General features: G+C 38.1%; 8 protein-coding genes across 8 annotated transcripts; 4 read left to right on the top strand and 4 right to left on the bottom strand.

Annotated features, from left to right (window-relative positions):
• Positions 1–167: 167 nt before the first annotated feature.
• GCK72_018204 (uncharacterized protein) lies at positions 168–5,089 on the top strand (the record flags this gene model as incomplete). Its single annotated transcript, XM_053732445.1, has 12 exons — positions 168–231; positions 382–521; positions 1,882–2,008; positions 2,818–2,972; positions 3,023–3,437; positions 3,483–3,697; positions 3,742–3,939; positions 4,079–4,148; positions 4,196–4,451; positions 4,527–4,639; positions 4,721–4,836; positions 4,895–5,089. The coding sequence occupies 12 exons, from the start codon at positions 168–170 to the stop codon at positions 5,087–5,089; spliced, it is 2,064 nt and encodes a 687-aa protein (XP_053581358.1).
• A 287-nt stretch (positions 5,090–5,376) lies between these two features.
• Positions 5,377–5,850, top strand: GCK72_018203 (uncharacterized protein; the record flags this gene model as incomplete). The annotated part of the gene is made up of 2 exons (XM_053732444.1): positions 5,377–5,399; positions 5,613–5,850. The coding sequence occupies 2 exons, from the start codon at positions 5,377–5,379 to the stop codon at positions 5,848–5,850; spliced, it is 261 nt and encodes an 86-aa protein (XP_053581357.1).
• A 131-nt stretch (positions 5,851–5,981) lies between these two features.
• On the bottom strand, positions 5,982–6,374 carry GCK72_018202 (uncharacterized protein; the record flags this gene model as incomplete). Its single annotated transcript, XM_003114209.2, has 3 exons — positions 5,982–6,090; positions 6,143–6,261; positions 6,312–6,374. 3 exons carry the CDS (start codon positions 6,372–6,374, stop codon positions 5,982–5,984), a joined length of 291 nt encoding a protein of 96 aa, XP_003114257.1.
• Positions 6,375–7,952: 1,578 nt separating this feature from the next.
• GCK72_018200 (uncharacterized protein) lies at positions 7,953–14,205 on the top strand (the record flags this gene model as incomplete). Its single annotated transcript, XM_003114239.2, has 19 exons — positions 7,953–8,063; positions 8,123–8,255; positions 8,303–8,388; positions 8,434–8,555; positions 8,599–8,785; positions 8,880–9,201; positions 9,250–9,365; positions 9,647–9,898; positions 9,946–10,211; positions 10,257–10,374; positions 11,206–11,487; positions 11,534–11,856; positions 11,905–12,285; positions 12,344–12,439; positions 12,487–13,157; positions 13,215–13,336; positions 13,381–13,593; positions 13,647–13,819; positions 13,866–14,205. The coding sequence occupies 19 exons, from the start codon at positions 7,953–7,955 to the stop codon at positions 14,203–14,205; spliced, it is 4,314 nt and encodes a 1,437-aa protein (XP_003114287.2).
• On the bottom strand, positions 10,494–10,953 carry GCK72_018201 (uncharacterized protein; the record flags this gene model as incomplete). Its single annotated transcript, XM_003114115.1, has 2 exons — positions 10,494–10,628; positions 10,705–10,953. The coding sequence occupies 2 exons, from the start codon at positions 10,951–10,953 to the stop codon at positions 10,494–10,496; spliced, it is 384 nt and encodes a 127-aa protein (XP_003114163.1).
• Positions 14,206–14,309: 104 nt separating the features above from the next.
• GCK72_018199 (uncharacterized protein) lies at positions 14,310–17,213 on the bottom strand (the record flags this gene model as incomplete). Its single annotated transcript, XM_053732443.1, has 14 exons — positions 14,310–14,450; positions 14,495–14,642; positions 14,686–14,818; positions 14,866–14,919; positions 14,966–15,121; positions 15,164–15,284; positions 15,328–15,391; positions 15,438–15,683; positions 15,917–16,073; positions 16,119–16,332; positions 16,512–16,655; positions 16,702–16,790; positions 16,835–17,099; positions 17,151–17,213. 14 exons carry the CDS (start codon positions 17,211–17,213, stop codon positions 14,310–14,312), a joined length of 1,995 nt encoding a protein of 664 aa, XP_053581356.1.
• Positions 17,214–17,700: 487 nt separating this feature from the next.
• On the bottom strand, positions 17,701–21,303 carry GCK72_018198 (uncharacterized protein; the record flags this gene model as incomplete). Its single annotated transcript, XM_003114260.2, has 14 exons — positions 17,701–17,841; positions 17,886–18,033; positions 18,087–18,204; positions 18,249–18,302; positions 18,352–18,619; positions 18,663–18,729; positions 18,782–19,042; positions 19,087–19,243; positions 19,294–19,398; positions 19,447–19,804; positions 19,852–20,140; positions 20,193–20,422; positions 20,548–20,738; positions 21,237–21,303. The coding sequence occupies 14 exons, from the start codon at positions 21,301–21,303 to the stop codon at positions 17,701–17,703; spliced, it is 2,454 nt and encodes an 817-aa protein (XP_003114308.2).
• A 4,058-nt stretch (positions 21,304–25,361) lies between these two features.
• On the top strand, positions 25,362–27,565 carry GCK72_018197 (uncharacterized protein; the record flags this gene model as incomplete). The annotated part of the gene is made up of 14 exons (XM_003114195.2): positions 25,362–25,451; positions 25,559–25,621; positions 25,703–25,810; positions 25,857–25,922; positions 25,971–26,190; positions 26,249–26,346; positions 26,401–26,546; positions 26,595–26,708; positions 26,770–26,854; positions 26,901–26,957; positions 27,001–27,076; positions 27,121–27,303; positions 27,349–27,418; positions 27,466–27,565. 14 exons carry the CDS (start codon positions 25,362–25,364, stop codon positions 27,563–27,565), a joined length of 1,476 nt encoding a protein of 491 aa, XP_003114243.2.
• Positions 27,566–27,682: the final 117 nt, after the last annotated feature.

Here is a 27,682-nt window from a genome sequence, read left to right as displayed (position 1 = left end):
AAACGTCACCTGTTTGTGTTTTCTCATTGATTACTCTCATAACTTATTTTTCTCTAAATGTTTTCCATCATCCCTCAATAGACTACTTACTTTGTTCCCTATTTTACTTCGTATGGTTTATTCCAAAATTTTCAGCATTTCAACCTAACAGTGCCTTATACCGGAAGATGTCAGACAATTCTACATGTCCGCCAATTAATATTAGAAGATGTTCTTGTACTAGTGAAGGACGTAAGTTTTACCAGAAATGGAAGTAAAATCATTTTTATTAACAATTAATATTCTTTTTAACATGGTTTTTGGATAAGATGCTACCTTCCTACTCAAAATTTATGAGGAAAAACTATATGCACTATTGCTTCCTTATCGTCCATTTTCCAGTTTCACCAAAAAAATCTATCACATCGCCAAGTTGGGATCGACGACCTTCGAAAATACTTGATGAGAACCATCTGCCGAAACAACTTCTCGTCCAACATCATCACAATGATGGCGCTTTCCTCCGAAATATTTCAGCTACGGTCAGTCATTTTCAAAGTGTATTCTTCGTCAAACACGTACAGTAGCCTAGAGACGTTGTAAAACCATATAATTTCCCTGACTGGCCGACACGTGTCTTTCTTTTCGTTTTTATGGTTATCACAACCCTCGTCTGACTTTCTGGTAGGATGCTGGGTGCATGACAGTCGTTCGACGACGAAACGATTCATACTGAGGTCGCTATGGGTGTAGATTGTTAGAGAGAACAGGATGATCTTCGACAGTCCATTGACTTTTCATTCCTAACTGCCCAGTTAACTGACAACAAGGAACGATAAACAGAGAATACAGGACAGAAGTGTGATCCGAATGCATTCCAGAAAACTAAAAACTCTTCTATGAAAACTAGAACAATTCAAACTAGAAACAGTTTCATATTTGTTGACGTCAGAAAAAGCAGTTTCAGAAACTATTTCGTGCGGGAATTCTTTTGTGTTCACCGCCAAACGGATGAGTCAGGGAATGACTTAAATCGGAACCAAGGTGTTATTCTTTTAAAAACCAAAAATACCTCCTAAAAAGTAACTGAAATTTTAAAATTTACTGAAGCCGAGACAAGGCAATTATGAAAAATGATGAAAATTAAATAGAGATAAATGAGAATCAGATGATAGTTATTATACGAACCCTTGGCGAAATAATTTGCAAAAAGATAACATTGCGAAAGCTTACTGTATGTCAAAGGCGCATGCTTCAAAAATATTAGGAGGTCACGCCACGAGACATAAAATGTTGCTTATCGCAACATTCGATTGAAAAAAGCGAACACTTTGTCGGCAGCCGCTGGTGATTATTTGATCTCGGTGCAACCTTGAGACCGAAAGAAAGCTTTCGGCAGCATAAAACTTCGCTCTTCGCTTCTTCATCTTCTCGCCTCCCACATAACCACGTTGTCAACGAGAGAGTACTGACAGCGGTGGAGGTTGCAGACAGTGTAAGGGTGCTGATGCACCGCGGCCAATCTTCTCAATTTCTTCCTACATTTCTTCAATAGCGCCCTCGAACCGTCTCACCCCTTGGCTCCGCCCCTTTCCTTCCCTCGTTTCTGGTGATCTCCTCTCCTTTTGGTTGTCATTCTTCGTTTGCCGGGCGCTCGAAGGCTGGTGCTCTTCTTGTTTCTCGTCAAAGAATCAGATTTGAACAATAATGGCGACTGTCGGAGTTCTTTATCCAGCATTCACAAGCTCACCCCTTTTTGTAGAGGATCCTATTGTTATTCTGAAAGGATCAATTGAGGTGAGTGTGATCATACCAAAATTCCGAAACAAAGTTTCTCAGTCTACTGTATGCTATCTCCTAGATCCCATTCACTTGATTACGAAAAATACCGATTTATTTCAGGAACTTGTCCTTGAAGTTGAAGAAACAGCTAGTACACAACAAATCGGTGCTCCGTCTGCTCTCCCAGAGTCTCGGGTTCTCGTCCTCTACACTGGTGGAACCATTGGAATGAAAACTACAGATGGAGGTAAAACTTGTGTAAAAATTGCTGAAATACATAAAACGAACGAACGCTTTTTATTACCAAAAAAATCGAAGATCGGCAAAAAGTCTTGATCTGAAATTCGATCTCATTTGTAACCATCTCGCTAGAAACTAGTTTTTGAAACATCTAGACACTTTACTCTGTTTTATTTTACGACTTAAAGAAATCACATTGCCCGCCGTATTTTCAAAAATCACATTGATAATAGTGTCTCGGTCTTGCGATATGCGCTCTCAATTCAGAAACGGATAGTGTAATTCACATGTGTCCGACACATGAATCGCATGCTAATGACCACTATTTGCTCGTAAAAGACTGGCTTTGAACAATTATTGAAAGAGAAAAATAGGGAACAGTGTCCTTTTTTCTATTCTTCGCTCCCGAAGTGTATTTGTGTCAACCTGCTGAGCGCTCTTTGAAAGTTTCGAAGAAAGGAACCGAGCATTGAAGAATATAACTATCATATAGCTGTCTGGTCTAAAAATAAACGCCGGATAGGTTAAAAGAGTGGGGTGTTTGTCAATGATGATCGAAAAGTCAGCTGGAGTGAGAAAATGAAATAAAAAAGTTAAAAGAGAGAAGAAAGAGTAGCACGTGTGGTCTGACGCAACTGATCTGAGAACGAGGAGCACGGCTTAGTGGACGCAAAAGAGATGTTTGCAGGCGATTCGGGTGCAAACTTTCATTTTACGAACAGAGTTTGCTCCGTTTGTGATAGCAACCGCAAACAAACAGACGCGAATTGTTGTAGCTGAGCGAAAATTAGTTTCGCTGATAAAAAGTGGTTTCAGTGTATTGCCCGGTCCCTGGATATCTCCCGGAAGTTCTTCGTGACATTCCACCACTCAATGATCGTCGTTATATCGAGGAAAGCTACTCTACTGTGGCTGTTCGTCCTTACTCACTACCACCAGTCCGGCACATGAAGAAACGGGTTGTATACTGGGTTGGTATTCATTGCAGAACTAATGCACATTGATTTCCTAATGTTTCCAGATTGTCGAATATGAGCCACTTCTTGATTCTTGTGACATGACATTTGACGACTGGATTCGTATAGCTACTGACATCAAAAAAGCTTACCATAAATACGATGGATTCGTTGTTCTTCACGGAACTGATACTCTCGCCTACACTGCAAGTGCACTCTCTTTCATGATGGAAAACCTTGGAAAACCTGTTATTATTACTGGAAGTCAAATTCCAGTCGCTGAAGTTCGATCCGACGGTATGGAGAATTTGATTGGAGCATTGATAACTGCTGGTAACTTTGACATTCCGGAGGTTTGTGTCTACTTCAACAACAAATTGATGCGAGGAAATCGAACAGTCAAATTAGATAATTCTGCACTCGAGGCTTTCGACAGCCCAAACATGACTCCATTGGCACAAATGGCAATCAACATCAAAAGTATGTCGGAGTTACGAGAAAAGTGAATGGAACTTATTTTTTCAGTAAACTACGACTCAATCTTTCGAAGTGACATGGTAGCCGCATTCACAGTACACGAGAATCTCTGCCGTGATGTTGGAATGCTTCGGATCTTTCCATCAATGACAATCGAATCAGTTCGTGCTTTCCTTCAGCCACCGACCAGGGGAGTCATTCTACAAACTTTTGGATCCGGAAATATGCCCACGAGACGACAAGACATTATCTTGGCACTTAAGGTACCAAATTTCGACATTTTCAGTTTTTGAAACTGTCGTTTTAGGAAGCGATAGCACGCGGCGTGATGGTCGTTAACTGTTCGCAATGCCTCAAAGGACAAGTTGATGTAAACTATGCAACGGGTAAAATTCTTTACGACATTGGAGTGATTCCTGGATCCGATATGACGTCAGAGGCAGCTATGGCGAAGTTGTGTTATGTATTGGGAAAGGATGAATGGGATTTGCCAATGAAGAGAAGTGTAGGTTTTAATAAATCTATTTATTGAAAGATTCACATGATTTTAGATGTTTATTGACCCTGAATTAATCAACCGGTTTTGCCGGAGATTGTTTGCTAACTATTAGTCTGTCAACTTTAAAAAATCATTCAGTTTATAGATGCTACAAGCAAATCTTCGTGGTGAAATGACCGTTGCAACAGGAGGAGCGATGCGCGAGCTCGATATCAGTGAGTTTGTTAATATTATTGGTTTGTACAACTTAGTTTTTCTTCAGTTCCCCACATCGCCAAATGTCTCCGAGTGTCTTCTTCACAAGAAGTTCAACTTCTTCGTGACATTATCCTGCCACCGATGTTCTGTAATGCGGCCAAAACGAATGATGTTGAAATTTTGAAGTCATTGAAAGCAGCCGGAGTGAATTTCTCAGCAACTGATTACAATCTTCGTACTGCTCTTCACGTTGCTGCTTCAAATGGAAATATCGAATCTGTTAATTATTTGCTCAAAATAGGAACCAATGTGCACATAAAGTGAGTTTGAGATCTACTTCATTCGGAGAAAAGCTAATGAAGATTGGTTTTGTAAATTACTGTTTCATTTTTCAGAGACATGTTCGGCTATAATGCACTTGTATGTGCTGTCAAAGCGAAAGCTATGAACTGTATCGTCGCCATTCGGGAAGCTGGAGGTTTCATAGACGCCTCTTCGCAGAAAATCGGTATGTTCTATCATTATCATTTGTTTCACCTATTTCTTCTTATTTTCTTATGTTGGAAAAACAGTAAAACTGAAATTTCAGGCGTTGAACTGTGTTTGGCCGTGTACCAAAATGACATCGAAATTCTAAAGTGCAATGAAGCGGCCGGTACAAATATGGCAGAAAAGGATTATGACAATCGGACAGCATTGCATGTGGTACGTTGACCATGTTATGACGAAATGCATTCAAGATTCAAAATGTTTTGTTTTCCAGGCTGCCTCGCTCAACAAAACAGAGATTGTTGCCTATCTCCTACAATGTGGGCTGAATCCATATGAAAAAGACGACTTTGGAATCACACCAATCGATGAGGCAAGACGACGAAACCTGTTGACTCTGGTGGATATGATGGAAGCTCACAAACCAACACCGACTGAAAATGGCGACGGAGTGTTCCATATGGATTAAAGTAGATGATAGATTGCCAAAGAACAAAAACCCTGTTGAGACCAACGAGTATCTGTATAACTTATAATTGCTTCCACCCCTTCCTTCCTGTGTGTTTTATCTATCGCATAATTAGACTAACTTTGTGCTTGAAACTCTGACGAATAAAGTGTTGTCACTTTTGATAGGAACTTCAAAAACTAAACTTCAGATTAATTCAAAAGGAAAAGGGAACTGATGTAGGTTCAGTCCGTTCTTTGTTCTCACCTGAATAATCTGTTTTGTTACTCTCGGAAAAACCGAAAACAATGATTATTAAATTCAGTGGAATGTGAGAAAATATAATAAGTCGTCAAGACAACGAAAAGTAATTATATCAGGTTTGAAAACAGACTGAAAAATATATATTCACTTCTTTCTGTTTTCACCTGAACAATGCGGCGTTTCCTTCTTGTTCTCTCGATTTCAGTTTTCTTTTTTGTGGTTCACTCACAGGTAGAAACACTCATTTGAAATATGAATCTTTGGACTCTGTTAGTTTCAGAACTGCACTTGGTCCAGTTGGTCAACATGGACAACCTGTTCGGATACCTGTGGAAGTTGTGGAAATCAAACTAGAACTCGTTCATGTACAAACCAAACGACGAGTTGTATCTGTACTGGAAACTCAACATCAACTCAATCTTGTAATGCCGATGTATGTATCTTTCCACGGAAAAGTTGTTGTTCTGGAGAGCCGGCTTCATTGGATGGACTCTTCCAGTGCTCATTGGGTGCATTGATTTGAGATAAATAATTCATTTGTACTTTATTTCATTTCGAAATTCAATGAGTAAAGTTTTAAGGCACATGTCATGAAGTGTTGATGAGTTGAATAAAACGGAAAGTTAGATGGGATTGAAGAAAGAGATGATTATGCACATTCAAACATTCCATCAACAGATGCTGGTGATCCAGTGCAACAAGATGATCGAGGGAATTTACAGACTGACGGAGCACATACTTGTTGCTGACTTGAGTCACTGAAAATCACACTTTTATATATATCTTTCGTTCTGAAGTATCAAAACTAACCCTGAGCATGTGCAGGTAGTGGAGGATAAGGAGCAAGTTCGAGTTCTTTGTTGAGATCCGCAGTTTCCACATGTATCACTGCAGGTTGACCATTCTCCCCAAGTTGTCCAAGAGCAGGTCTGAAACAAAATGAATGTGAAAAACTCTTGCATGATCAAATGGATCATACCTGTGCTTCAATGACAACTGCCAAACAGAAAAGTGTTGTAAGAGTTAGAAAGATCGAGTTCATTTCTGATCAAATTGAACAATGCTGATGATGATGATTGTCGTTGATTCGTGGGGGCCTTATAAACCTTTTTCCCGCTCTGTCCGCCTCCTCCAAATATTTTTGCAAACGGATTAATGCGGATCATAATATTGGGATGCGTCATGTGAAAATGACAATTCAGAGTAAAAGGGGGGCACAAACGGACACAGAACACAGAATACAGAAGGGAGAAGGGATTCAGAGATGATGGAAAGAGCAGAGAAAGAGCATTTTGAGAGAAAATATAGATTATCAAGGACATTATTGGTATTATTATTGGGAGAAAACAATGGAAACAAAAGGATTATGATAGGAGTTTTTTGGTTTCTGATAATGATAATACTGAAAACATTCACATAGAAGAAGACCTTGATTCTAATAAAAACAAGTTCATTTCATGGATGAGAATTCTGAGAGTTTCAGATACGATATCTTTAGATTAATTCCGAAGAAACCAGCCAAAAACCAATCAGAGATCTGATCTTGAACCAGATCATGCCCAATGGGGTTTCAATAATGATCAGAAAACACACGAGAAGTCAAGTCAACAACTCAAACTACTACAAAAGTCACAACTCCTCATTGTCCTTTTCCAGTCACCTGTCCGCACAGATTTGCATATAATTTTCATAAAATCACCACTAGCCAAAACAATCAAATACTTCAAAAAGTACCCACATTGATGTTCGACGATCATGAAGGAATCAAATGATCAAAGGGCGATACATTTCATAGATGAGACTACTACCGTGAATCATGAATGGATATTTGTGGTAGTAGTGGAGGTCAGAATACGATTAGAGTATTTGGTTGAAAAAATGAAAACTGTTAGAATAGGAAAATGTGTCCTGGCTACAGCCTACATAAAAGGTTTCAAATGAATAACTGCTTAAGCAGAAGAAACAAAATGATTAGGATGGGAAACAGTTATCAAATTCGAGTGAGTTGTTTTAAACATGCAGGTAGAATAAAATGTCAACATTTCTGAGGAGAAAAGCAAAAACAGAAGGGAATGCTTTCAATTTCAATCTGACTATAAAACTCTTATGATTCTTAACCATATTAGCTCGCCACAGTTCTAACAACTGCGCTCCACCGAAATGCCCTTGGAAAATATCTATTTTTCTCTGCGTCTCTCGATTTCTCACACAATTTTCTTTGGTTTCGGTAGAGCGCGGCTGTAAGAAGCGTGCCATGCTAATAGCTGCGAATTTATATCAAATTCCATATACTCACAGTTATCATTCCGGATGCTTCCATTAGTTCAGTTTCCCCAAATCAAAAGTCTTATTTATTAGGTATCTTCCTACCCAATAATTGAAACTTTTTGGGTTTTGTCATCATTTTCCCATTTGTCATCATGCCCTTTCTCTTTTTATACCCACCAATTTCACGGCTCTTTTTTTCTTCTGCTCTGCACTCTATCTCCCGCCATAGAATCCATAAAGCGAAGTAACCATAGCAACCCGGAACGCACATTTTACTCTCTTTCTCCTCGCTTTTTGTCGTTTCTTTTAAAACTAACACGCCACCATCTCCACTCGTTCTTTTTAATATTTGATGTCAGTGAAACCATTATTAATTGAATGGGCACCACATTGTGGATGGATATGCGTTGTCACCCCGAGTGAGACACCAGGAGAAACTAATGTCGCCTTCACGGATTATACGGTGAGAACAATAGAGATTAGTATATGAATAGAATATCAAGGAACTCAACCATTTTATAGGGAACAATCAAAGAACCAGGTCCCACAAAACCTGGAGTTGTAACTTGTGTGAGATGGCATCCGAAGAAACAATTCGTAGCGGTCGGATGGAAAGATGGAGGAGTATTCTTTGTTCCGAAAGGAAAAAATGTTTGTGAGTTTTCGGTGAATATTTATATCCTTCGAAACGCTAACTTTTAGCTCACACTGTGATAGAGAGTTATCCGTTTCCAAATCATGGTGTGGATTGGAGCCACGATGGAACTATTCTGATGACCCTTCATAATGTGAGTTTATATTTGCATAAAAAATACAAATCTTTTTAATTTCAGCCATCATCAGTCCACTTATACAGTTATCTTTGTATAGGAGAGGATATATCAACGTCGAATCTAATGCAAATAGAACTGAACGATCAAATCACATTGTGGTGTAAGCGGTTGAGTTATGAAAAGTGAGAGACATTTAGTTGACCCGATAAATCAATTTTTATTCAGACACCGATCGAGTAGAGTGTCAGAAGAGGATAGTGGAGTAGATGAATCACCGTTTGGATCAAAAGAGTCATTATCAGATAGAAGAGATGAGAAGAGTTTGGTACCGACTGGCACGGAGTTTTTGTTTGCAAGCAAATCTGGAACCATTTATGGAGTGGATAATGATAAACAGAAGACTATTCATAAGGTGGGATTTCTAGTACTATTTCAGCCTCAAATCTTTGGATCCAATTGAATTCCAAAAGTCAGGAAAATACAAATCTACGAAACTCTTATTTCAGCTTGACTCGGAAATCCTTTTTCTCGGATATTGTGATGTGATTTCAATGATAATTGCATTTACAAAAGACTGTTTCATATTCCATTTGGCCAAAGGTCCAACAGAGGGAAGATGTGCAGAGAAAGTGAAAGTGAAACTAGGCGGAAAGGCGGATAAATACTATCTAGAACTGAATGATGGACTACTTGTAATGTGTTATGAAGAGAAAGAAATTCGAGTTTGGGATTTAGTTAGAGAAGAGAACGGCACAATTGCATTAGAAACGAGCAAAGGATTCCAACCAGACGAGACAATTAATGTAGTCACAGTGAATGGGAAACGAGGTGAGAATAACAGGAAATCACAAAAAATGAGAAGATTGTATTGATCAGGTGTGATAACAGCGGTTACTAGTCTCAACAACGTCGCCGAATGGAAAAGAAAACGGGTAGATACTAACATCGAGACTGCTTGGAAATTGAGTCCACACACGCCAATAGAAAGCCCGGTGAGTGGAATCAAGAAGACACGCTAATCCTCTCTTTTTGAATGCTAAAAGATGAAAAGAGAGAGAGAGTCCGAATGTTATTTAGTTTGGAGTTACTTAGAAATCGCGTGTCTTGACGTAGATAAATGCTCTCTTTCCCATACTTTTCGATTGAGAATTTTGGCTTATCTTTTGCTTTAAATATTCGTGATTTTCAGAAAAATTCCATATTTTCTGTTAAAATCACTCAACGGAACCTATGCTTTTTAAGATAACTCTAACTTAACCTATGCTTTTTTAAGATAACACTAATCCGTTGGAGTCCAATTCTGAGCGCATCTGCCGCTATAACTGAAGCTGGCATCCTACTCCTCGGAGATAATTCATTTACGGTCAAAATGCGTGGAAAAATGGCTGCTTGTCAGACCAGTTCGAATAGTTTTACACTTCTTCATGCTACAAGTGGAGTCTCTCAAGAATTGAAGTTGTCCATTCCATCGGCAAAAGGAATATGTCTCGGAGAGAAGCAGCTTGTCGTTTGGAACGATGATACGGTATTGCAATATCTCTTCAGAAGAACAGCTTCAAATTCTTGTTTCAGGTGGTCACTTATGACGTTCAAACTTCTCTTGCAACAATACAATGTACTTCTTTTGCGTGTGTTACAACTTCTGTTGCTATCGTCAATCAGAATTTGTATTGTATTGAGAAAGACAAGATATATGCGAGAACACTCCAAGGGACTCTTCGACAAGAAATCTCGTTGCCGGAAATTGAAGGAGATCCGGATATACTGGAAATTAATCGATGTTGGATGGCAGTGGCAACAACAAATGGATTCATTCGAATTTATAATCTTAGTTCAAAGTATGTTTTCTTTCAAATTAAAAAGGATAACAGTAGATGATTCAGGGATGCACATCAGGAGCACAATTCAAAATATATTGTGGAGAATGTTCCCAACTTTTACAAGTTTAACACAATTAAAATCAACCACACCGGAACTAAAGTTGCCGTCACTTATCTAGAGGTGAGTACTACCAATATTGTAGTTCGGAAGGCATTTCCCCATTCATACATAACAATAAATAATCCGAAAAAAGTTTTTATTGTATTCTAGCCAAGACTTTATTGCGAACTCGAATAAATCTATGGGTTGTACTCGATTGGCAAGTTCTTGCGACGAACCATACCGTCTCCCTGGAACCATTCACGACGGAATTGCTTGGCAGCTCCATCTGGAGTGTTAGTCCATTCGACGGTGATACGATCGTTGTTGGTATCCTGAAAAAGGGGAAATAAGCAGACGTTCACACTAAGAGAGACGGGAACACTTCCTCCAGAAGGATCCCAAACGAACCTCCTGTCCGAAGGCGAAGGCGTCGCAAGAAACAGCCAAAAGAACGGCTTCCTTTGGGTCGAGAACTCCACATGGTGGATCAACTCCGAGTCTCTTCATGTTGGTCGTCTTGATTCCGTATCCAATACGGCGAGCCGATGAGTTGATCACCTTGATGTGGTAGGTGTGCTTGTCATCATACGGAGCGTTGAAGACGATCTTGGCGTTTGGTTGGGTCTGGATGTCTCCTGGTGGGACGGATTGAGCCATGGCAAACTTGTTGAAGGAGTTGAAAACTCAGTGGAGTTTATGGCGATTCCACCGGCTATTTATGCATTCTCTTATCAGTACCCTAGATCTTTACTCCAGATTTCATAACGAGATAAAGGGGAAAGTTCACGTGAGAATGAGTTGTAGCGTTTTGCTCGTAGTCATCTGAACTCGGAGTTCACGTGGCAAAATATTCATATACGCGTGTTCAAATATTCAAATGTTGAAAAAAAGAAAACAGTGGAAATTCAGGATGTCTCAACAGTTGCCGAACGCCTTCTTGTTTATGATGCTGAACTGGATTCAGTCTCCTACTTCTCATTCGACCGTGGAATGACGGACACTCAAGAATATGAAACACAAGCAGAGCTGGCACATACAAGTAGTGGACGACCAGTTACAGCTGCAGCACGGAAAATGGCGAGAGAGCAATCTCGTTTTCAAATGATGAATCATAGAGCAGGAGCACTTGAATGGGATGAAAATGATGCGAGATATCTGGTTGTTGAATGTATTCATGTTGAACCTGAATCGGTTGGTAATTTAAAAATAATTTTTTTGCAAATGTGAGGATTTTCAGACAGATCAAAGAGTCCTCACTTGCTTCGTTACATCAGAGCATGGTATTCAGTTACAAGGAATGCAACAAAAAAGTATTCATTGTGGAAAACTGGTTTCCGTTTCTGTCCCAAACTTCTATTTCGTGAGAAAGGCTGGTTGGGATGAAGATGATCATAGAGATGAGAGAACAATTGGAAAGACTCTTGTTGCTAAATGTCTTCGAGAGTTTTTGGGAAATGAGAATTGTGATGAATCCACTAGAAAGGCCATGATGGATTTCTCCTTCTACTTGACAATCGGAAGTATGGACGCCGCATTCAAAGCTATCCAGTTTATCAAGAGGTAACCACTATCCAAGAAATCTAAAACAACATTTTAATATTTTTTCAGTGACAGTGTCTGGGACCATATGGCATCAATGAGTATCAAAACTCGTCGTCTTGACGTGGCAATGGTCTGTCTCGGGCACATGAAAAATGTGAGAGGAGCACGGGCGGTCAGAAGATCTATGCAAAACGGAGAGAATGATTCAATGAAGTGTGCCGCATTGGCAATTGAACTGAGCATGCTAGAAGAAGCTTTGATCATTTACGCCCAAAACGAAAGATATGATTTGATGAACAAACTCTATCAGTCTCAGAATATGTGGTCGGCAGCATTTGAAATAGCTGAAACAAAAGATAGAATTCACTTGCGGAACACTCATTACAACTATGCAAAGTTTCTGGAAGGAAAGAGAGATCAAGCAAGTATGGAAGCTGCAATTGAGAAGTAAGTTGTTTGTTATCATTCAGTTTATTCTATTAAAATGATATATGACAACTTACAGTTACGAGAAAGCAGGAGTTCATACGTTTGAAGTTTTCCGAATGCTGAAAGATTATCCGAAACAAATCGAGCAATACGTTCGTCGGAAGAGAGAAGAGTTAGCTTTCTGATGTGAAAGCCAAGCCAATTTCATTTTTGTTCCAGGTCTCTCTACAGTTGGTGGGGAGCTTATTTGGAAAGTGTGGGCGAATTAGAAGGAGCTCTGAGTTTCTATGCATCTGCAAAGGACTATTACTGCATTGTTCGAGTGAAGTGCATCCAAGGGAAAACAGATGAAGCCGCACGACTTGCAGAGGAATCAAACGACAAAGCAGCATGTTATTTAATTGGAAGAATGTTTGAAAACGATGGAGATGTTGTGAAAGCTGTCAAGTTTTTTACGAAAGCTAGAGCACTTTCATCTGCAATTCGTTTGGCTAAAGAGCATGATATGAAAGATAGACTCGCCAATTTATGTCTGATGGCAGGGGGATCAGAACTCGTCAGTGCTGCCAGATACTACGAAGATCTTCCGGGATATGCTCACAAGGCAGTCATGTTGTATCACAAAGCAGGAATGATTGGAAGAGCTTTGGATTTGGCATTCCGAACAGAGCAGTTCAGTGCTCTTGATTTGATAACAAAGGATCTTGATGCTGGAACAGATCCGAAGATTTTGAAAAGAGCAGCAGAGTTCTTTGAAAACAATCAAAATTACGAGAAAGCTGTGAACTTTTTGTGTTTAGCAAAGGAATTCGGCGGCGCAGTGCAACTCTGTAAATCGAGAAATGTGCGGGTGACTGATAAGTTTGCGGAGTTGATGACACCCACAAAAGGTTAGTTTTTCTTCTTTTAAACTCTGAAACTTAAGTTCTCAATGTTCTGAATTTCAGATGACATGCCTAACGCTCAAGAGAGGAAAAGAGTGCTGGAAACTGTTGCAGAACTGTGTCTCCAACAGGGTGCCTACTCAGCATCTGCGAAGAAATTCACTCAAGCTGGAGATAAACTTTCAGTGAGTTCCCGCTCTACTGATCTGAATAAGAGTTTAATTTCCAGGCAATGCGAGCTCTTCTGAAATCTGGCGACGTTCAGAAAATCCGATTCTTTGCAAATACTGCTCGAAGCAAAGAAATCTATATACTGGCTGCCAACTTCTTACAAACAACTGAATGGCAAGATAACCCACAGACAATCAAAGATATTGAGACCTTTTATACAAAGTCTCAATCCTACGAACATCTCGGAAACTTTTATAAATCTGTAGCGATTGTGAGTTCTAGTTCTCGTTTTTATAAAAAAATTTTCGGAGTTTCTTGTTTCAGATCGAAGCAGAGAATCTGAGAACACTGGAAAAGGCAATGAGTGCTCTCCAGATGGCAGCTGTCTGTGTTCAAGAAGCTGAACAGAAGAATATGGCTTCGGCTGGTATCGATGCGTTGACGGAAGATATCAAGAAATATGTGATACAGTTGAAGAAGTTGATGAGTATTTTGGAGTGAGCGTTAATTCTCAGAGTACATTTTTACTCTATAAAAATTCAGAGTAATGAAGAATGACACAGCTGATGGGATGCGTCAACTGACAACCCTCGCAGAAGAATCTGTTGAAGATGACATCGTTCCGTGTACCAGACTCTTTGCACTCATCATCGTAGATCATGCAGCAAAAAAGAATTGGAAACCTGCGTACAGAGCAATCACTGCTTTGCTCAAGAAATGTCCAAATGTGGATTTGGAAATCTTTATTGATTCTTCCACATTGGACAAGGTTTGCGATGAGATGAGAATGGAAAGAGTGACGAAGAAAAAGAAGGAAGAAGTGGAATCAGATGGAGAAGAAGTCGACTTCTCTCACTCATTACGAAGACAGAATATTAGTTGATTTCTTCTCTTTATTTTCAGAAAACTCGCTAACCTTTTTATTTTGAATCGAATTCAAAAATGCGAATAAATAAATACCTAACAGTTTGATTATAGTAGTTGCTTCTACCAGAAACTAGTTGTAATATTTCTACGAATGTAAACATTTTGTTGGTGGCTGAGTGCTCCAATCTGACACTGAAAACCTGCTATCCTCTCAACATCTTGAACCGTGGCAGTGTAATCAAGAAGAACGTCATCGGAGTGCTGAAAATGTCGGTAATTTCAAAAGGAGCAAGAGCAAACTATACCATGCAATCCATTGCAGTTTTTTCGTTTAAAATCGGAAACACGAATGCCAAAACTTTCATTTCATTGTATTTTTTGCATAACGGAGGGTTCGTGGACAACCAGCCACCAGTACATGTTATCAGAATACGGTAGAAATGAGTTGGTGCTCTGAAAAGCCTTTAGTATATTTCAACAGATACGTGAGTCTTACGATACTAACCCCGATGAGTCACTATCGCTTATTCCATCTAAATTTGAGTCAGTAGCGAGTCCAGACATAACAAATAGTTTCCCAAACCGATCGAGGTACTCTGCAGTTTTCTCCGAGAGAGGGAATAAAACGTCTGAAAAATATTGAAAATTTCGTTATTAATTTTGAATCAAAACTCACTTTTCAAAAATAGATCCGGAAACGAATATTGAGCATGTGCCATCTTGCTTATTGCTGAAATTTCAGTTTCATCAAAATGCATAAAAATTGAAACAGTTACTTTCAGACCCAGCGGTGAAGAAAGATTCATTATTTTGGATTTCCGGGCACTCCGCTGAATATTTGGAATTCACAAAACTGAAGTTTTCATCCAGAGAACTTGTTTTCTTTTGTTGAGTAGAGCTTGTGAGTATTTCAATTATAGCTTTTCTAGAGTCTGAAAATAATATGAGAGACTTAAAACTATGAAATAAAATACCTTTTTCATTTTTGCTGACGATCAATGAGTTCTCACAGTAACTTTGATAACAATAATTAGTTGAATGAATTGGAAGGCTTTGAGAATACACACAAGATTCCAGGTGAGCAGATAATTTCTTCTGAAACACTTTTATGTCCTTTTGAAATTTAGTCTTCACCAACCCAATCTTCTTTTCCTCCTTTTCCACATGGAAGCACATCTGCTGATCCGAAATCAGGACATTCTCTGTGATGAGAAGTGTAGCAAACGTCTACAGGACCTCTTGACTTACTCTATAGTGTTCCAATTATTTTCCCGAACAGGTGGATTTTTGAGTATACTATCAAAAAATCCAATAGTTCCATTATTCTCAACAGCTCCTTCCAAGCCCAACAAACTCAACCACAAGTTCATGTATTGAACATTTTGATAAGGTGGAACAGTGACATTCGGTCGAAATGATGGACCACGAGCAAACATTATTGTATGCATGTTCTCATTGTAATAGTCATAACCATGATCTCCACCGCCTGTTTGACTGTAAAAATCAAAAATCGCAAAGAATTAATCCACTCATTTTCATACTTGTCAAATCAGCGCGGGCCGGCCCGGGCCGGGCCGGGCCAGGCCGGGCCCTCTGAAAATTTCAGGGCCCGGGCCGGCCCGCAGGGCCCGCAGCAAGCCTTTTTTTCAATATTTTGACGGGCCGGCCCGGAAGATTTTTTTAGCGGGCCCGGCCCGGCCCGTGACAAGTATGCTCATTTTACTCACTTATAAAATGTTGTTCCCGGTTGTCCCTCGATAATAATATCTCCAACCCGACTAGATTTCGAATAATGTTTTCTCAAAGGGATATCTCTGACTGTGTTCACTTTGACTCCATCTATTTTACATCTTAATTGAGCAGATACATCATCTACAGTTCGGTCTGAAAGGGACAAACAATATACTGTTGTAACTTAAAAATACTCACCAGTTCTATTCAAATGAATTCTCGCAACTACTCCTTTTGAAAGAACTAGACCTTCGGTGTTAATGTAATCATCAATATTGATTGTTTTGTTCAGAGGTTGCATGCCATGATCCGATATTATCACTAGATTTATACATTCTAATAGTCCCTCATCATGAAGAGTTCCCAATAGAACGTCAAGGTACTTATCGACTTCTTCCAAAGCCTCATTGATCTGAAAACACTTTGTCCTACCGGAGACTTTAGATCCCTTACATTCTCCTGTTTATGTCCTGCTCCATCAGGCTGATGAAGATATGCAGTGATGAGTCCAGGTCTCTCATTATTAGGAAGTTTCAACCAACTGATTAGCTGGAACTAGTCTTGAAATATTTGCGAAAGGGTGTCACTAACCGTATCGATTCTCTCTTGAAGCGGTAACGATTGGTTGTAATCTGGCGATACATCCGGTTTGTAGCCGGTATTATTGAAGTAGCATCCAACCCAGAACAGACAATGCGCTGACTTTCCAGTTAGTCTTTTGTATGCTGACCAAATCTAGATTTAAATTGCTTTGTTTAAGATTTAATTGACATGAACTCACTGGCTCTCCATTATAAAATATCTCTGATTTATTACTACTCATTGCTGTTAAATTAGGGGACAACTTGAGATCGAACACATTGTTATCAGCTGGAATTAAAAAAAGTTTTCAAAATAAATAAAAATAAACTTACTGATTCCATGCGATTCTGGATACAAACCAGTCACCATTGTGTAATGATTTGGAAAAGTTTTTGATGGGAACGATGGGAAAACTCTGTCTGCTTTCACACCACACTCGGAAATAAATTCCAGAGATTTTACGATTCTCCGTTCTAAATACTCTCTGGCGAATCCATCGAAACTGAGAATTACTAGAGGAGGTTTGGAGAATCCATCGAGTTTACATTTTCCAAGATTCTCACATCCCGCCCATTTGTATTCTGGAGCGGAGCTGTTCTAAAACTTTGAGTTGACAGAATAAAACCGTTTCAGAGTTTCAAAGCTTACTTCCAAAAGTGCACTATGTCCATATTCAATAAAAATTGTTGAAACAAATAAAATATAAATCATGTCATTCACCCAAGTTTAGTTTCTAAAAATCAATCTTCTAGAAAAAGTTCTGAAGAAAAAGAAAAAGAATAAGTACAAAAGCCAGAAGAGAAAGGAATTGATAAAATAATCTTTTCGGGAAAAAATAGTCTCTCATCAATCACTTGACACGAATAGAACAGGAACAGAATGCATTAATTGAAGTCTAATAGAAGAAAGAAATCAATGAAGCATTTTACTTTTTCCTATGTTTATTTGTTTTTCGAGAATGTCGGCTTAACAAAAACAGAAAAGAGTAGAAAAACTAAAACAGATGTACCTTTTTTGTTATTGTACTTTCTCTTTTAATTCTTCGGAAATCCTGTTGAACTGCGACGAGACGAGATGATTCAAATATGATTCACAAATATTTTATTCTACATTTTATGCAATACTCAAAAATGACCAGAATGTTTCAGACCCGTATGTTTTGTATCGGTATATGTTTTCTGTTGTTTGTTGAGTCGAATCACCAAAGTTCAGTTGATATCCTTCGTCGAAGGATTGTATTCTGATTCTGAGTGAGTGCTCCAAGTCCGAATTGGAATCCTGCGATCCGTTCGACATCAAATATCGTAGCTGTGTAGTCTAGTAGAACGCCATCAGAACTCTGAAAAATAATAATTAATTAAGAATGATTTTGAGGAAACATACCATGCAATCTATCGTAGACTGTTCAGTAATTGGGAAAATGAAAGACAAAGTCTGCATTGCATCTGAATCAGTGCAGAGTGGAGGGTTCATTGAGAGCCAATTGGATTTGCAGATCAGAAATATTCGGTAGATGTGAGTGATGATAGAGCTGAAATAAATTATACTTGTAAATTTCTAGTTGGATTCGCAAAATTTATTTACCCATTAAAATCTGCAACTCCATCATGATTTGCATCCGAAGCTGTTCCCGAAATAACGTACATTTTCTCATACTTGTTTAAATACTCTATTGATTTTGCTTGAAGAGGATCCATTACTTCTGGAAACGTACCTTTTTTGGAAACAAAGACCAAAATTACTCACTCAAAATGAAATTATTCGGCAAGGATAGAAGTGCATCAGCCATACTGCTCAGTTCTTGAAATTTATAATTTATTTTCATATCAAATCCTTTTTTCCAACTCACGAGAGTTCTTGAGAATCGTTAAACTATTTGGTGAGACTGAATCTGGACACGAGTTCTGATATTTCGCATTCACAAAAGTGAAATTCGATGGAGTCGATGCTTCATCTCGTGACAATATTTCAATTATTGCTCTCCGTTTGTCATTATTTCCGTTCCTACTAACAACTACAGTATTCTCGCAATAATTTTGGAAGCAATGTTTGTCAGAATACAATGGAATGTTGGACGGAGAGAAAGCACAACTCGTCAGTTTTGCAGATAATTGATTCTGAAAAGCGAATTTCCGATTGATCAACCCTGAATTCACTAACCAATATCTGTGGTTCCACATTTCCAGAACAATTGAGAGCAGATGGAAACGCTATCATTGGACATTCTCTGAAATATTCCGATTTGAAATATAAAAATAGTTTTTTCTCATTCTGCTCACCCAATTACATTAGTTGGATTCTCTCTTCTTGGTGGATTTGTCAGAATATTATCAAAAAATCCGATAGTTCCATTAGTTTCCACTGCTCCTTCAATGCCAAGAAGGTTCATCCAAAGATTCATATATTGCACATTCTGATATGGAGAAATTGTCATATTCTGTTTAAAAGAAGGCCCTCTAGCAAAGAAAATTGTATGCATTTTTGGATTAAAATAGTCGTATCCATGATCTCCGGATAGCTCGTAGTCATCTTCTTTGCTTCTGAATTAAAAAATAGTTGTTGAACATTTTCTTTCCAAACTTACTTATAAAAAGTGATTCCAGCTCTTCCCTCCAATAAAATTTCTCCAACTCTGGCATCTCTCGAATAATGTTTTCTCGTTGGATTGTCAGCTCTCGTATTCGCTTTGACACTTTCTATCTTACATCGAACTTTATCCGCCACGTCATTCACTGATATATCTAAAGCTTTCGGTGATTTTCCGTAAATTTGAATAAAGTAGTTCACTCACTAGTAGAATTAATATAGAATCTGCCTACAACACCCTTTGCAGTAATCAACCCCTTCAAGTCCAGATAATCTTGGAAGTAGTATGTTTTGTCAATAAGTTGCATTCCTAGAAATAATCAAGATACCTTATCGGTTCGAAAAAGTAAATACATACCGTGATCAGATAGAATCGCGAAATTGATACATTCCAACAGCTTTTCTTCACTCAATCGGCTCATTAAATAATCCAAATTATCATCAATCTCTGCTAATTTCTCATCAACATCTTCATCGGCTACTTGATAATGTCCTGCATTATCTGGTTCATGTAAGTATGCCGTGATGAGTCCCGGTCTCTCATCAACTGGCAGCTTAAGCCAGTCAACAACCATATCAATTCGATTTCTGAATGGAAGTTCTTGATTATAAGCAGGAGCAATATCTGGAGGATATCCACTGTTGTTATATGCACATCCAACCCAGAATAGACAATTTGCTTTCTTTCCGGTTTTCCGTTTGTATACTGACCAGATCTGGAAAACATGGAATTGATTTCGAAAAGACAACATTAGAAACTTACTGGCTCTCCTTCGAAAAACTTGTCGTATTTTGTACTTTTCATTGACTCTAAAACTGGAGAGATCGTCGGATCGAATACACTGTTATCAGTGATTCCATGAGATTCTGGCCAGAGTCCCGTAACGATGGAATAATGATTTGGGAATGTCTTCGATGGGAATGACGGGTACACTATATCAGCTTTCACTCCACATTCCGCAATATGATTGAGGGTTTGAACGATGTTTCTGTCGACATATTCTCTGGCGAAACCATCCAAACTCAAAATGACAAGTGGTGGTTTGTTGTAGCTAAAAATGACAACATATATCTTTCAGTTTATAATAATTCGTGAAAACTAACCCTGAGAGTTCACATTTTCCCACATTCTGGCATCCCTTCCATTCATATCTCGCTTTTGGAGATCTTCTCGGTGGTTCCGGAGTTGTGTTCGGACCAGTTACAATTGGACTAATCGGAGGAACACCAGGTGATGGTTGAGGAGTTGAAGGAAAGAATCCACCCGGGATTCCAGGCATATTGGATAGCTTTTCGAGTGTAGGACCGAGTTGTTCTAATGGTTGCGTCAGTTTCTAAAAAGAAACTCAAAATTAAGAAGCTGTACACGAAATATGTCAAATCAACAACATCTAGTTACATTGAAGCCAAAGTTTTAAATTTCATAATTTAAATAAAGCATTTGAAAAAAGCGACTAACCCTTGTCAACTCTTCCATTTGAGTTTTTGAAGAACTCATTACATTCGCCGCATTTGCATTTGCAGCTCTCAACTGCGTTAGCAACAAAACAATAATAACAATGACAACCATTGCGAGAAGTAAAACGGCAAGTCCAATAACTGAGAGAAAACAGAATCGTCGATTAAACCAACGCTTTGTTTCGTCGACTTCTGTAATATACGGTTTTTAATATTTGTCACTGATTTTCGAGCATTTCAGGTTAAAAAACTGTCTGAGCTTTCTCGAATAATCTATCTGTCAAGGGCTCAAAACTCAAAGAAACAAAGAGAGATCATTTACAGGAAGAGATACTAAGAATAGATTTCTCACTAAAATATGATCAGAAAATCATTGATTGAGATAGTATAATTAGTGAAGAGACGAGAGAGGAATTTCATATTTGATTTAGATTGATTTGAGGGTGAGAATGTGGGAGAACGGCTAGCAAATAGAGCTTTTAGGTTTGATAAGTTCAATTTATGACCTCACTTTTGCAACTTTTCAGTTTCAAATCGGGGGAGATCGAAGTACAAAAGTTACACCAAGACTAAAAGAGAAAGAAAGGTGAAAAGAATATTATCACCTTATCTAATCAATTAAAATAAATAAGGTCATGTATTATTGTCTACAAGGAACTTTTATTTGTTATCGAAGAAAATGAAACTGACCGTCATACTGTATTGTTCCATTATCAGTAGTCCCAGTTGAGACCACCCTCGCCTGGTTCATCATCATTGGGGTCTGAAAAAGAGAAGGGTTGGAGAGTGTATTTTTGAATATTAAAATATGTAAATTAAAATCTAGAAAAGTCAAAGAATACATTTAGACATGTATGTCAACAATTTTTGATTGGATTCTGATAGGAATTGACAACTCTATCTGAGATCGAAAGTTGATCTTAGTTTTAGTGGGGATATTTCTATCTCTTTGTGACCTATGACTAACCGATATTACACTTCTTTTTTCACATTCAACCTTTTCATATCGATTCTTTCGAACATTTTACATATGATGCAACATATCAGAGTACTAAAACAATCCTCTTTATTTTCAAAACTGAGTTTTATGACATCGGAAACGGAAACTACAACAGAAATCAACACCTACACAAAGAACAATACTGACCTGGTTCTGGTTTAAGTTGGTTTTAATTTTGATTCGTGAAGTTTTGGAATTCCTGACAAGAAAAATGAAAGGGAAGGAATTCGAGAGGGCGGGCGGTTTTGTAGGTTTCATTTCAATATAATTTTGTTTCCCTTTTCTCCTAATAAGACTACGTGCTACCCAATACAAACTTCTCTTAATCATCGCAGGATTGGACTCGGGTTCAGATTGGTTTTTACGTAAACCCTCTGAGTTTTTCCTGGAAACACCTGAATTGCAGAAAGTCAAAAGAACAAGATCTGTGATAATAGGCAGGAAAATTTAGTTGTATCCTTGAAAGAACGAGTAAAATCAGAGAGATTATGTCCTCAATTAGGTTGAACTTCTGAGTGAACTTTGGAATTCCCCGATATGACTGGATCCTCGATTATTTTGAACTCAACCTGCACTCTCATCCACTATTTAAAACCATATGTCACTATAAACACTCTTCTATTAGCTATCAGTGTTCTCTTATCACGAAAAAGTGTCATCACAAAAAATTGTATACATATAGAGAAAGAGAAAACAAAACAAAAAGACACCCGCGGGGTCTGGTCAGTCCTGGTGACCTGGCAACGAGCCAGAAATGTATACAAAGAGATGGAGAAAAGGTCCTTTCGAGTGACCAAAACATTTTGGGGAAAAGAAAAAGAGTGGAAGGGAAACTCACTTTTTCCGTTGGCAGCACATCGTTCGAGAAAGTGGATGACCGCATTTTTAAAGAGAATGACACCTGCGACGAAAAAATGAAAAAAAGAGATGGAGAAGAAGAAGGGAAAGAGTGAACAATGAAACTTTCTTATCAGTTTAAAGTCATTATCAGCTGATCTGAAACCGAAGGAAATGTACTTTCAGGAGCATGAGGCGTCTGTCAATTATGTCATATCTTGCACTTATTGTATTTTCTAAGAATTATTCGTGTATAATGTCGTTTCAATATTTTAGTGTGTCAACTTTTCTCCCGATTCTTGTTTTCCAGTTTCCAGACTTCTTTCCAACACACAGAATTCCAGAATACTCACCAGACGGTGGCACCCAAACTGAAAAATTCGTGATTCTAGTAGGAAAAAAGATGAATAAGTAAGCTTTTCGTGTTCTAGGATTTCAGAATTTTAAATCTATTTCTCAGGAGAAGAGCAAGTCATCCACCTCCTCCACCATTTCAGATTTATCTCCCACTCTTCTTTTCGTCAGCTGAAAAAGATGCTTCTCGTTTTTCTTCGTATTTTATCTTGGGTTCGAAATGTCCAAGACCGTATTCCAACTGAAATTCGGATGCCGAGAGCATGGTGGATGAAAAGGCGTCTGATGCAACAAGAGAGTTCACAGGTTCGTGTCTGAAGAGTTTTCAAAAAGAATGTACTTCAGAGAATCTTCAAAAAATAATAATGAAAGTTCCTTCATTTTATCCTCTCGAATTTGTCAAATTTTTTAAAGTTAGCTGATTAAAGCAGTCAATAATTTTTGCTTTACCCGCGTCATTTATTATGCCGTTCTGAATATTGTTTCAGCTTTCCGATTGATGGAATTTTAGGGTTTGGTATCCAACAAACCTGTAATTCTGAGCTCTCAATTCACGAAACAATGGCTACTTCTCTGAAAATTCTGATATTTTGAAATCGTACTTTTTCTGGATGTATTGTCTATAAAACATGAGTCACTTGCATAGTATGACAACTTATAGAAAATAAACATCTTTTAAAGTTCACACACAAAAGAATAAGGAATTTTGAAACTTTTACGAAACGCCAACACAGAAAAAAACAGAAGAGTCACCCAAAATGTTTATGGAATGATGACACCAAAAAAAGACATTGTATTTATTTGTAGTTTTCTTTTCTTTTCCTTTTGTTCCTGGAAATTTTGCAACTGAAATAACTACTAGACTTTCACCTAATTTCTCATTCTCCGTACCGCCTGAAATGATTTAATGTGCCCCACTTTGCATCTAACGGCGTTCGACGAAACCCATAAATTATATGAAAAGAGAAGAGTGAAAAGACTACCAGAAATCATAAAAAACATTAAAAAAGATGAGAGAGGTGAAGCATCTCTTCCTCCCGTTTTATATATTGGCACCTCTTGGGTCCCCTCACTCTATTCCTCTTCTTCTACATCTTTGTGGGCTCTTATCCCCAAAAAACCACAATATTTTGATTGTGATATTTCAATTCACGAACACGAACAAGAAACAAGGCGACGTCGGGAAGAAGAAGGAGAAAGAATAAGAATTGTTGTGGTTTGTTCTCCCCTTCTTTCTATTGGGACAACATTGAACACTGCACACGATTTTTACAAGGCACGGAGACCATATTTTTTGGATAGGTCGTTTCTTTCCGCCCTTCTTCTTCGTCGTTCCCAGAAGTCGTTTGAACTTTTTTCTTGAATTCGAAGAACAGTCTTTTCTTATTCTTCTTCTTATTCTCACTTTTTGATCTTGAACCATCATGGAAAACGACGTTGGTGGTGTCGATGAACCGGTGAGTAATATGGGTTTACTGTAGTTTCTTATAAGGAAGACAGGAGGTTACGATTAGATACTTGAAGCTCTTGAAGCTACCGTTCCTCACCCATAGGTGATTAAGAATCCTTTTTTTTTCCAATTTACGAAAGATACGATAAAGTCTGTATACCTTTCCAAGTCTTGCTGGAAGTCCAGTTTTAATTTTTCTACTACGTACTTCGTGTTCCTTATTAAAAATAAACTTTTATGATTTTTTGCACGAGATGACGAACATTTCTGATTCAACATCACTTTTATCACTATTTCTGAGTATTCTGTTTCTGTGCTTTTCTAAAACTTCCGTGAAAACCAGTTCTCAGAATTATGAAAGCATGGCAACTCTTTAACGGATTAAATGATTGCATCGGTATTCCACTTCTGTTTTCATATTTTTCTCGGTTCTCACCTATTGCCGATTTAACCGATGAATGATCGCTCTATAAAATGATTTATTATACACTTTTCTGTTTCGGAAGTTCGAGAACCCTGCATTGTTGACCTGCTCGTTTGAAATTCTCTGTAAATTTTATTTTTCGGTTTCAGTTCCTGAAACTTAGCGAATCTTTATGGGAGTCTGGTAAGCTATTTTTCATTTTTATTTGCAAAGAAAAAAGAGAAAAGCAATATTCCAAATATGTCACAAATCTTCTCGTTGTGTTGACAAAAATTATGCTTTATTGAATTAAAAATCGGGCTGGAGACGTCACAAGACCTGCCGCAGAATTGTCATAATGCGCCTTTAATCTACAGTACCCCGCTGCCTGAATTTGTTTGTTCTTTCTTTTTCTCAACATTTTTCCATCATAAATTCATCTGTAACGATCTCAATCATATTTGATAGAACAAACATTCTCGGAAGAAGTGAAAAAAGGAACATTGAATCTTAAGGAATGTTCTTAGGCGGCTATTGTACACGGTTCTCGGTTCCTTTGACACGTTTTTGTTTCGTTCTTCTATGAGATGGCTGACAGGATGAAAAATGATAAAAATGAAACTAATTGAAAAAAAAAACTGATGAAAGAAACATAAGAGGCGTCGCCGCAGTTGTCGGTGAAAGAAAGATCGGCGGCACTGATTCTGAATTTCATTTCAAAGTTCTCAGAATAACTTCTGATTTCATCTCACTCACTGTTTACAGCTGTTGATGGGATCGGTGATCAACAAAGAAGCTGTCGCCGCTGATAAAGAGCCGGCAACAAATGGAGGTGTTGCAGATAACAGTGTTGTGTATAAAGTAAGTTGTTTTTAATTCAAAGAAAATACAATAATTTTTAATGACAAATCTGCTCCTTTGGTCTCAAAAGCTTAATTATCAATTATACTAGTTTTATTTCTTTTCAGGTATATCCAGCTCGTTGGCTTGTCCTTGCAGTGTGCTGCTTTCTTGCCCTATCGAATGCCATGGTGAGTACCTTTATTCACAGAACAGGACGAAAGATGAATTTTTATGCTTTATAACAAAAAAACAACAATCTTAATTTTCAGCAATGGATAAGCTTCAGTTCATTATCCGAAGAAGTTCAAATGTATTATCGAGGAAAGCCGGCGAACCAAAGTATGGAAGTTTCCCTTGTTACAAATCAGATTTTCCAGGTACTTTTACACAAACCATATTGCCTCACAATGAATTTGTTTTTAGTTTGTCGCTGTATTCACAGGTTTTGGAGGAATGTACATAACAGATAATAAGGGTATCAAAACAGCTGTGAGTTATGACAGCACCGAATTTTCTTTTGTATTCTCTTTTTTACAGGGACTTCTCGGAACAAGTCTCAATGTAATCGGTGCTACTATTCGAATGATTGCATCACTTCCATTCATAGAATCTCACTTTATTCGTGAAACTCTCCTCCATACTGGATCATTCATTGCTGCTTCCGCTCAAGCATTCTTTTTAGTTCTTCCGTCGAAAATTGCAGAGTGTTGGTTTCCGGGAGATCAGAGAGCCATCGCCAATGTTCTTTCTTTCGTTGGTAAGATTTTCGAATTTATGCGATTTTCGGTATTCAGAAATAAGATTTTCCTTTTCAGCAAACCCAGCTGGTGTTGCACTCGGAACAATCGTCCCTTCCGTCCTTTTCAAAAACTACACACATGGAAATCCAAACAGTTGGATGTTCTTCTCATTTGTTAGTTTTCCGTGGTTATATTCAATTACCAAATATTTATAACTAATGTTTCAGACACTCGGAATGGAATTCCTTGCCTTCTTCCCATTTATTCTTGCTCTTTTCGTTCGTTCGAAACTGCCACCGACACCTCCATCTGCTTCGTCTGCAGCTCATCAAAACAATATTGGTTTTGTAAAATCAATTCTTCAGTGTATTTTGTAATCAAACTATCAATATCGTAACAAGCATTGAAGTATTTATTTCAGAAATGTGCAATTCTTCATTCAAATGACACTTTTCGCGTTTGCATTTTCACTTCTCTGGAGTTTAATGATATTCCTCGACGGACCACTCAAAGATCAGGGTTATAATATGGCTGGGTATGAAGTTTGCAAGAACTTTTCTCTCCACAACAAATTAATAATTGATGCATTTTTCTAGATATCCTACTGCCGTGTGTGCCGTCGTAGGGACGATGACTTCATTGCTCGCAGGGCATATTGCTGACAAAACACGCAGGTTCAAGGTTTGAAAGAAATATGAGTCACTGGAAATGAACAACTTTCTTGCAGGAAATCATCAGAGTTTGTACTGTTGGATTCTCATGTTCAGTGATAACATTGAGAATGGTGAGTTGGGATCCGAAATAAACCTTTGAATTTACATTTGCAGTTCCTGGATCGACCGGCAGACAAGTCTTTGGATTCGTGGGATCCTATCATAGTTTACATTCTCTGTGGTTGTCTTGGTATCTTGTGTCATAATTTTTCGATATTTATATTTATTTTTCAGGTGCATTCTCGATACCACAGTTTCCAATCGGTGTTGAGCTTGGAGTTGAAACAACATTCCCTGTAATGGAGGCCACTTCTTCTGGAGTTCTTGTCATATTTGGATCACTGTTCATGTTCATTATTCCATTCGTGCAAACATATACGGAAGGTTTGAAACTTTTCTATCAGCAGTCTTGGAAATGTGAGTTTGAAAATTATTTTCTTTTTGAATTAATTTTCATTGCAGTCGCTCTCGATGTGACCTGCGCTTTGTCACTTGTATCTGTCACTTTGTCGTTGTTCTTCCTCAAGCCAAGGTAAGTAAATAATAATCAAACTAATTAAATGAATTCGACATTTACAGGTATCGACGATTGGAATTGGAAAATGCAAAGTTGGCTCTGGGGAGAGAAGAACCAGACACAGCTCGAACAGTAGTTGCTTCCGACATTGAGATGCGCTAAGCGATTGTTTCAATTTTTTCCGTTTTCAAATTATTGTATTGATTTATTTCGCATTTTTGATAGCATGTTGTACTTTTTACGTTATATATCTTCTATGTACCATAGGCTCAATTGGCA

The sequence above is a fragment of the Caenorhabditis remanei genome, chromosome V (genome assembly GCF_010183535.1).
Source record: "Caenorhabditis remanei strain PX506 chromosome V, whole genome shotgun sequence".
Lineage (NCBI taxonomy): Eukaryota > Metazoa > Nematoda > Chromadorea > Rhabditida > Rhabditidae > Caenorhabditis > Caenorhabditis remanei.
This window is presented reverse-complemented; position numbering and strand designations above follow the sequence as displayed.